The sequence below is a fragment of the Akebia trifoliata genome, chromosome 4, assembly GCF_017979445.1.
Source record: "Akebia trifoliata isolate Shusen 1 chromosome 4, ASM1797944v1, whole genome shotgun sequence".
NCBI lineage: Eukaryota > Viridiplantae > Streptophyta > Magnoliopsida > Ranunculales > Lardizabalaceae > Akebia > Akebia trifoliata.
In genome coordinates, this window is record NC_141378.1 from 18,923,840 (window position 1) to 18,934,131 (window position 10,292).

At 34.8% G+C, this 10,292-nt stretch overlaps 1 protein-coding gene across 2 annotated transcripts in view; it reads left to right on the top strand.

Annotated features, from left to right (window-relative positions):
- The window catches only part of EBS1 (EMS-MUTAGENIZED BRI1 SUPPRESSOR 1), a 45,702-nt gene extending 35,895 nt beyond the window's left edge, over positions 1-9,807 (top strand). Inside the window, exons 25-37 of one of the 2 annotated variants that reach the window (XM_086440204.1) lie at positions 2,098-2,154; positions 2,247-2,377; positions 2,519-2,607; positions 2,740-3,092; positions 3,195-3,290; positions 4,195-4,256; positions 6,863-6,965; positions 7,104-7,262; positions 7,366-7,506; positions 7,606-7,649; positions 7,738-7,852; positions 8,959-9,111; positions 9,205-9,807. In XM_086440204.1, the coding sequence (XP_086296330.1) occupies positions 2,098-2,154; positions 2,247-2,377; positions 2,519-2,607; positions 2,740-3,092; positions 3,195-3,290; positions 4,195-4,256; positions 6,863-6,965; positions 7,104-7,262; positions 7,366-7,506; positions 7,606-7,649; positions 7,738-7,852; positions 8,959-9,111; positions 9,205-9,378 (1,677 nt within the window). In that variant the 3' untranslated portion in view covers positions 9,379-9,807. Of the gene's footprint in view, positions 1-2,097; positions 2,155-2,246; positions 2,378-2,518; positions 2,608-2,739; positions 3,093-3,194; positions 3,291-4,191; positions 4,257-6,862; positions 6,966-7,103; positions 7,263-7,365; positions 7,507-7,605; positions 7,650-7,737; positions 7,853-8,958; positions 9,112-9,204 lie in introns of both variants that reach the window. The other variant, XM_086440203.1, reaches the window with a different exon arrangement.
- Positions 9,808-10,292: the final 485 nt, after the last annotated feature.

Here is a 10,292-nt window from a genome sequence, read left to right on the forward strand (position 1 = left end):
TGTGAAGAATGTCTTTTGGAATGGTGATTTGATTGAGGTTATTTATATGGACCCTCCTCCTAGGTTTTGTCTTCAGGGGGAGTATTCTGAAAAAATATGTTGCCTCCTCCAATCTCTGTATGGCCTGAAACAGTCTTTGCGAAGTTCTCCAAATGCCACTTAGATCATACTTGTTTTGTTCGTCAAAAATTGGATGGTCGCACCATTGCTTTGGTTTATGTGGATATTATCCTGACTGGAAATGATGCACAGTGGATTGACAGGGTAAAGATGTTATTGGGTCGTGTTTTTGAGGTTAAGGACTTAAGTCCCCTCAAGTACTTTTTGAGGATAGAAGTGGCCTGCTTTTGCCATGGTATTTCGCTATCTCAATGTAAATACATATTGGATCTTCTTCAGGACACCAGTATGCTTGGTTGTCGTCTTGCTTCCTCTCCTATGGATTAGAATCATCGTCTTAATGCAAAATCTGGTTAACTATTATCTGATCCTTCTTTTTATCAAAGTCTCGTAGGCCGTCTGATTTATTTGACTAACATTAGACCGGATTTGACTTTTGCGGTTAGTTTAGTCAGTCAGTCCATGCATGCTCCACGCACTTCTGATTTTGACGTCATTTATCGCATTTTTCATTACTTGAAGTCGTATCTTGGTCTTGGGCTTTTCTACTCATCCACTACTCAGCTTCATTTGTCCTGTTTCACTGATGCTAATTATGTTGGTTCTCTTACATATAGGAGATCTACCTCTATTTGCTGCACTTTCCTTGGTGGTAACCTGATTTTGTGGAAAAGTAAGAAACAAAGTGTGGTTTCTCATTCTTCTGTTGAAGCTGAGTATCGAGTTATAGCCCTTGACACATGTGAGTTTATTTGGCTTCAATCTTTATCGATGGAGCTGAGATTTCTTGTCTCTAGTTCCTCCACATTATTCTGCGACAACAAGTCTGCTATTATGCTTGTTTTTTATTCTGTTCTTCACGAGAGAATTAAGCATATAAAGGTTGATGTCCACTTTCTCAGGGAAAAAGTCCGATCTAGTGCTATTTAAATAGTATTTGTGTCTTCTTCAGATCAACTTGCCGACATACTTACGAAGTCTATTGGTCCATTTGTCACTAACTCTCACCTTGTCAAGCTAGGTTTGGTTGATATATTTGCCTTAGCTTGAGGGGGAGTATTGGAAATATGTAGTTTCTTTATATGTTTATTTCTATTTTACTATTGTTAGTTTTCTATGTAAGGGCATTTATGTCCATTATGTTTTTAGTTAGTATATATATCTGTCAAGCTCTCACTATGAGACTTGCGAATTCTCTTGTAGAATTCTTCTTGTATAAGGCCTCCATCCCTAGGGGCTTAAAAAACTAGTCGTGGTTATGGACTCATGTCCCAATTAGTTTAAGAACCAAGATATCTTGACCGGGACTATGCGAGAAAGAGTTGAGACAAACCCCTACTGTCTTGTTCCGGTCACCCCTTAAGATTGAGACATCTCAGCCAGGTTCCTCATGAATAGAAACTTGGAAACTGTGTACTGGGTTGAGGTTGCCATTTCAAAAGTTGAAGAATAATCATTTATCTGATTGAAAAGAATATTCTTGCTTTTTGAATGCTGATTTGCGACTATACATTTAGCATCTCTTGACTTTGTCATCATAAAAATTTAGTAGACAAGAACACTATATCTTTTCATATATGAGAAGTGAATCTGTTGAGGCATGTATGTGAGTCTATTAAGATTAGACTGTGAATCAGGAGGGAGGGGCGGAACAGTTTGTTCATGGTAGATCTCAAGTCTCAATCTTATATGATGATGAGGAAGACTCTCCCAGTACCTTTTTCTCCTAGGAACCTGAACAAATGGTTTTGCTAGAATCACGTCAATTTTTTTCTAGGTGGAATATACCATTTTCCATCATCATCATCATCATGGAGTGACATCTGTCTCCTAGCTATGTGCACCACAGAAGTGTATTAGGTTCACTTTCAGTAACAAATGTTGCTATGAGTATAAATTCTACTTGTAAGTTTTTGCCTCTTTTTGTTTATTTTTTGCATCCAAGGAACTAACAATATTTTGCTGTTTTCCCGGCAGAGTTCCCTTGTTGATCTCCCTCTGAAGAATTACTACAGATATGTATTGCCAGCAATGGTACTATGAATATATTCATTTATTACATGTATACATATGCAACATTAGAGGTTTTTGTGTTTCTTATCCTTAGTTATAACCTTTATTTGCAGGATGACTTCAGCAGTGTTGATAATTCAGTAAATGGCCCAAAAGCTTTCTTTTCAAATATGCCTTTGTCCAAAACCCTTACCATGAATCTTGATGTCCCTGAACCATGGCTTGTTGAGCCTGTTATTGCTGTGTACGTATTCCTAAGCATTGATTATATGCCCTGTTTTTTGTTTGTTTTTTATTTTTATTTTTTTAATATGTTCTCCTGTAAATGATGTCCAAGGTTGACCCACTAAGTGTTTGTTCTTTCATGTGGTCACATTCTTTTCAGCCATGACCTGGATAATATTTTGCTCGAGAACCTTGGTGACACAAGGACATTACAAGCCGTGTTTGAACTTGAAGCACTTGTTCTCACTGGTAAATATTATCTTTAAATTATATTGAACTTTTATTTACTGAGTTTTCGGGCAGTTATGAAACTGAAGAATGATCTCAAGTTAATCAGCCCATGATCAAACTAAGCTTCGTATGGATGTATCATTATCACAGGTCATTGTTCTGAAAAAGACCATGACCCTCCCCGAGGTCTTCAGTTGATTCTCGGAACAAAGAGCATGCCACACTTAGTTGATACTCTTGTAATGGCAAATTTGGGTTACTGGCAAATGAAAGTCTCCCCTGGTGTCTGGTACCTGCAACTTGCACCGGGTAGAAGTTCTGATCTTTATGTTCTAAAAGAAAATGGAGATGGAATTCAAGTCAAACAGTTGTCAAAACGAATCACTATAAATGATTTGCGGGGTAAACTTGTTCATTTGGAAGTAGTGAAGAAAAAGGGAAAGGAACATGAGGAATTATTAGCTTCATCTGATGATGATAACCATTTGGAGGAAAAGAAGAAAGTCTGTACTTCTTTCTACTTTCTAAACAATATTTTTAAAATATAATTTTCATTTATATGCACTGACCTTTTGCTCTAATTTCCTTTTGTAACTTGTCATCAGGGAAATCTCAATAGTTGGAACAGTAATTTATTGAAATGGGCATCTGATTTGATCGGTGGCAATGAGCATTCGAAGAAGACTAAAGGAGATCTAGTGGTAATTATTTGCTTCTTTTATTGAACTTGTCAACTTGTTTGTTCTCAAGCTGTATTTACTTCCAGAAATGCCTGGATTATATAGGTCTTAAAAGTAATTTATAATTTCTTAGATTTATCTAGTTTCTTTGGTCTAGATATCATATAAAGAGACAAGAAAATGTAGTCTGGATGCCACGTTTCATGTCACTTGTTTCAAAGAAAACAACCCTGGGGTGTATTGTCGTAATTCTTTTTTGTCTTAAAAATGTTAAGTAGCAGTAGCCAGCTATATATATTGAATTAACTGAGCCATGCAACTTAGTTGTAGCTTAGGTGCTGTTTGGTATCATTTAAAATAAATGTTTGTTGGGTCATGTAATTGGGTCATCCAATTCATAAAAGGTGAAAAAGACATTAGTTTGAGGAACACTTTTAAAAAGTGAAATCAGTGTTTTTGTCAGTTTAAAATCAACTGCAAAAAGGAAGTTTATTATTTATTATAACCACTTCCTCCTCGTCATTTGCAGTTTTGCACCACCATGTTTTTCTTTTCTTTGTTGTAATTTCGATTTGGATAATGGTTATGAGAATTTGATGGTTTCTTTTGAAACAATTAATTATTGCTGGTTCGGCTGCTAAATTGGGAATCAGGTTTGTTCAAAAGTAGGTAATGGGAAGAAACACGGATTTTTCTTGGAGAGACATAAGCAGACGATCCCTTACATTTCTTTATTGACTTGGTTGTTATTTTGTACATGCATAATTCCATGATCATATCTAATATCTTTGATCATTTGAAGTGACCTTGGAGTTAATTTTTCTGTACATTATTTGCCTATTGAGTTCTTTCACTATCTGATTGAGGTAGCCAAAGAACTAGTGATTGTTTTTGCTGATAACCCTCACATCATTTCTCTTAGGAGCATCGAAAGGATGGAAGGCATGGAAAAACAATTAATATATTTTCAATTGCGTCTGGACACTTGTAAGTGTTTGATATATCTCTCCACTCTAGTAACTTTAGTATTGTAACTACACGTGGTGTAATGATGATTGCTCACTGGTCAATTAAGATTTTAGTCTGTATTTTATCAAATGAAAGTAATTGTATGTCATTGAAAGAATACAAGAAAGACAAAGAGGAAGCAGAGTTTTTAGGATTATTACACTGATGGTGCATAAAACAACATTTATAATTATTTTAATTCAACTCAAACATTGTTAGTCATCGAAGTAGGGAAGTACTCAAAAAATGGAAGACATGGCATATTATTTCAGGAAATGGGAAACCAGTCTTCAAAACATACTCATGGTTCATTGTTACAAGTTACAACAAATAACCATTCAAGTTAGAAAATTACCTATGATTATGGTATCTGATACAAGGAGATTGATGGTCAAACTTATGGCTAATCAATGATTATATCTGATTTTACCAAAATTTGTAGCCATAAAGATCAAATTGCCTTAGAATAATATTCACTCCTCGGGGCAAGTCATGTTGTCAGATGTTTCACCACTAAGGGTGTGTTTGATTGCACAGAAAATTAGGGGAATATTGAAATTCCGTGGAAAATGGCAATTTTCCAGTGTTTGATGCGTCAAAAACTCTAAATTTATGCAGAAAACGATTTGCCAACACCCTTGATTTTCTTTCATCAACGGCAAGCCCTTTTCTTACCCCCTCCCCCTTGGAAAACAATTTGCTAGCACACGGCAAATCAAACAAAATCAATATTTGCTTTATAAATGAAGTTAAACAAAATAAAAAGGCACAAAATGAAATAAAATGAAATCAAACAAAATCATAATTTTATTCGTAAAATAAATATTTAAATTGTTAAAAATTAATTATTTTTATCAAAAACATTAAAATTAGCTAAATCAATCCGTTTTTTTTAGTAAATTTCTGATTGAATAATTAATTTTAAACTATATCAATATTTGTTTTACAAATAAAGTTAGAGAGTTGCTATTGGCAACCCAAAATGTATTGATTGCACACCAAATAAAAATGAAAATAATAAGTAGAAGTTGGGGTGCCAAAAGAAAGTATCTCATTATTTGCTAGATTTGATCTATTGTTTTGGTTTAGGATTCTGTATGAGCCTAATCATAATTGTAAACAAATACTAAAATTGTTAGAACGAGTGTTATAATGTTGAGATTATAATTTGAGCCAAACTTTTGTAATGTTTGAAGAATGTGTTTTAATCTTTAATTGGGGTCTGGTGAATAATTTAAGAAATTGGGGTAAAATAATTAAAACGTTAGGAGCCAATAGTAGCTCTCTAAAAAATTTGGGGTGCCAATAGTAGTTCTCTAATAATTTAAGAAATTGGGGTGTAATAATTCAAATCTTTCCCAACAAAATGATTTTTTCATTATTTTTTGTATAATTATCACAAACGTCAAATTAAAATAATGTTTTTTTGGTTTTTTTTTTTTTATGCAATTCAAACAACAAAAATAATTTTCCACGAAATTTTCCATGTTGTGCCCGAACAGTAGAAAAGGATTTCCCTTGAAAATCATTTACCTGGCAAATGATTTGCCAACTAATATTTCTCTGCAATCAGACATGCCCTAATATCTTCAATAATTGTGTTTGTGAACGGTAGTTCACAGTCGATGACAGCTATATGATTTATGCCGTTGTGGTTTTAGTTAGAAATATAGTTGGTTGGGGATTTAAATATGACGAAATATTGTTTTAGCTTGGACTGAAACCATTGGTATTTTATTGCAAGATTGGTTTGGGACTTAAAGCAGTCAAATTTCAATCCAACAAAGGTAAGGACGAAATGGTTTCTAATGGTCCTTAAGGTGGGACTGGGCTCACTTGTGCTAATTTAGCTTTGAGCTTTACTTATGAGGCCTATAAACCGGGGGGAGTGGTGTTGGAATGTTTCCACCCTTTCCTTTGGCAGCATCTTTCCATTTCTATACTGGGCATGGTTTCAAGAGGTCATTGTTGATTAGCTTTCAAACTCAATTTGGGTTAAGAAGTAATACTCACAAGCAAGAGAACTAAAACCTTTTGCCTGCCTTTAATTTTATTTATTTTTTAATTCTTTGTGTCGTACAGGTTCTTCTTTCATAATAGCTAAAGAGGGTAAGATAAAGTCTTACTTGAAGTATAAATTAAGAGGATGTTTTGGGGAGAGGTGGCATAGTTTAAAAACTCGTTTCATTTCGGATTTTTACCTTATCGAGACGAAACTACCTTGAAATTGAAACATTCAATGTTTCGATCCTTTCCTTATTTTCTGATCTGAGAGAAAGATCTGGGGATCTGATGTTGCAAGTATATAATGTTAATGCTGCAACTGTATAGTTATATCTTATTCTATTTTGAAGTACCAACTTAGCTAAATGGTAAGACGTGCAGAGTGTTGTTCCCACGTACTAGGTTCAAACCCTATTGAACCCAACTTCATTTGCTAACCTCTAACCTTACACAACTATATATAAAAAAAAATTCTTATTCTATCTAAATGTTAATTCACTTACATCCAATATCTATCTTTTGTGAACAGATAATATTCCCTTAGGTTGAGTAATATCATTTCTTGGATGTTCTTTTTGCAGGTATGAACGCTTTCTTAAAATCATGATTCTAAGCGTTCTTAAAAACACACATCGGCCAGTAAAATTTTGGTTCATAAAGAACTATCTTTCTCCTCAGTTTAAGGTTTTGTTCTTTAGTTGATCTTTGGTTTTGTTAAAATTTTCATTGAGGCATGCAATCAGAGTATTGTCTTATTTATGGTATTCATACTAAAAAATGCCTAAATTGTCTAATGAGTAGTCATTCTCTGGTTTCATTCAGAATGTCATACCATATATGGCACGAGAATATGGATTTGAATATGAGCTCATCACCTACAAGTGGCCTACATGGCTGCATAAGCAGAAAGAAAAGCAGCGGATTATCTGGGCATATAAAATCCTGTTTCTTGATGTTATTTTCCCGCTTTCCTTAGAAAAGGTGACTTAGTTCTGCATAAACTGATTATGTGATATTTGCTCTTTTCCTCATCAGTTTGCATTATCTAAGATGCAATTTTCTAATACTTTTTGTCTCATTGCAGGTTATATTTGTTGATGCTGATCAGATTGTTAGGTCAGACATGGGAGAACTCTATGACATGGATATTAAAGGAAGACCTCTTGCATATACACCTTTTTGCAATAACAATAAAGATATGGATGGCTATCGATTTTGGAGCCAAGTAAATAGTGTTTTATTTTGATATATATATTTTTAAATATCAAAGAAAAGAATGTTCACTTTACCGAATTTCCGTGCTTTCGTTGTTTCTTTAAAACAGGGTTTTTGGAAAGAACATTTGCGAGGCAAACCATATCATATAAGGTAGGGTATAGCATGTACCATTGTATCTTTGGGTTGACCTTCTTCGTAAGAAGAATTTCAAATCTGATAGGTGGTATGCTTCTTGCAGTGCTTTGTATGTGGTCGATTTGGTGAAATTCCGACAAACTGCGGCAGGGGACAATCTAAGAGTTTTCTATGAGACTCTCAGCAAGGACCCAAATAGTTTATCTAATCTTGATCAGGCAAGTAGCTGTTCTCATAAATCATAATTGACTTTAGTGAATTATTACCTCATTGTCTTCAATCTCCCGATTTTCACAGTGGTTACGATTTACAGGAACTCTCATTTTTCTTTGAGTTTCTGGGGAATTAATGTAGATAAGAATTGTTGAATCATTCAATTCTCAGTGAAGGAGTGCAGTGTTTTCTAGTTAGTTTTGAGCTACCTTGTAAGTTCTGTAGAGAGTGAGAGGGAGAGGGAGGGAGGCTAAACTAGGGAACGACTTTCAAGTGAACCAACCTTATTTTTCTTTGGTTTATTTGGAGCATATAAAAGATTTATTTTGATTCCGAAAAATTCTCAACTTAATTCTATTATCCTGCTGAAATAAAGGTGGTGAAATTCACTGTCTTGATGAGCTTATATATGTACACGTTAAATGAACCGAATATCTGGAACAGCTCAAACTGTTTGTGGAATCCCAAATTTAAAAGGAATTTGGATGACCAGGAGATTGACTCAGTTTCTTTGCTCATCATTAGTGTTTCTGGATCCCTTAACACTCCCTCTTCCATGTATCGAGGCTTGTGTTTGGAATTAGATGGTATTTTCACTGTAAGATCCAGCCATTACTACCCCAATCCTTGTGTTTGGGAATCAAGATTCCCTCTAAGGTAGCCTTTTTGTGCAGACTGCTAAGATCTCAAAAGTTGGCCATATGAGGAATTAAAAAAAAGGGTCAGTTTTTATTTAATGTATGAACCACTTCTCCACTGTGCCCTGGCTCGTGCAATTTGGCTCCTATCAAACCAAACATGGTGGAGTAGAAACTGAGTTTCTCTTCTCTTCTCCCCACTTCTCTCAACCCAAACAAAGTGTTGTTTTAGGGATTTGTTTTTTGAGGGCATAATTTTAGATGGAATCTAAGCATAAATTATAATGGGTGGTTTTTTATGTGAGAGTACATCATGTACCTCCTTAGAGGACATAGACACCATTTATTTGATTACATGAACAATAGTCACCCCTCTCTCATGCTTTATTTCTTTTCTTTTTTCTTTCTCAAATTCCTTTTATGTTCTTTATACAGACATTCAAATTGTTGAAAGTTGCTTTTCATATTTTCAGGATCTTCCCAACTATGCCCAGCACACAGTACCAATATTTTCCCTCCCTCAAGAATGGCTCTGGTGTGAGTCATGGTGCGGAAACGCCACAAAATCCAAGGCGAAGACCATTGATCTCTGTAACAACCCCATGACTAAGGAGCCCAAACTTCAGGTAATTGTTTTTTTATTTTTTTAAGTTTGAAAATCCATAGCACTCTTCATTCTATGGTTAATTGTATCATCATCAATCTTTACATGTTCACAGGGCGCCAAAAGAATAGTTCCCGAGTGGCCAGACCTTGATTTGGAAGCAAGAATATTCACAGCTAGAATCCAGGGTGAAGATATAGATCCCCAAGACGTCGTGGTAACTCCTAGTCAGACAGAAACTATGGTCAACGACAATCCAGAAGACATGGAATCCAAGTCAGAATTATAGTCATTATTTATGGTAATTTTTCCATTGAAGTTCCTCAGAATCGGTTAATTTAGCTAGGAAATTTTACGTACAAAGGGAACATGGAAAATGCGGGGAAGATTTTTGTTTGTTTTTCCTTTCAAGCCCGAGTCTGCATAACCACCGCCGTTATTAAAAACACTGAAAGAGCTAATGCTCCACTTCCTCAATGATCCTCGAGGTTGTCAACATTTTGGCTAATTATTTTAGGCTCGTAATTTACTTATGTGCTCAATATCTGTAATCTGCCATTGGGGTGGTTCAGAATCCCCAAACAGGTGTACAAGAGAAACAGGAAATAGGGCAGAATCACTAAGATGCTAGAAATCGCATGTTTGCTTGCGGCTAATCTATTATAAACATTTACATTATCGTATTTTTTTTACAACAATGAAGATAAAATTATTACTAGTCTCTTGTCATGTTCTGATTCTTCAATCTAAATTTTCATAGTTGAAATGGGAAAATGATCACAAACCAGTATAATTTTATATTTGTTAACTAGGTTTAAAATCTTCTGTCAAAGGCCATGTTTTGGTCAGGAGAAAAATCGAGATGATATTAACCAAGACATTTTCAAGCATTCTGGGACATTTAATGATTTAAAGTTAATATTTCTTTTGAGTCTCGATTTTAACCGAAATGTTCCACTGTAACTTGCTGGTGCATTGTTTTCAACCTTGCTTTAATTCATGTAGAAAACCTTGATTTTTCTTACCATATCTTCAATTTCTCCAAAAAACCTACTTTGTTCTCGAGGTTTGAAGGTTAAAGTAGATAGAATCGTACGAAGATGAAGGTAAAAATATTTTACCTGAGAGTAAAAGATGAATGTTTTTGGGAAGAAAAATCAATTGTTTTTTCTTCTAAACATCAAAATTGACTATGGCTTGCAA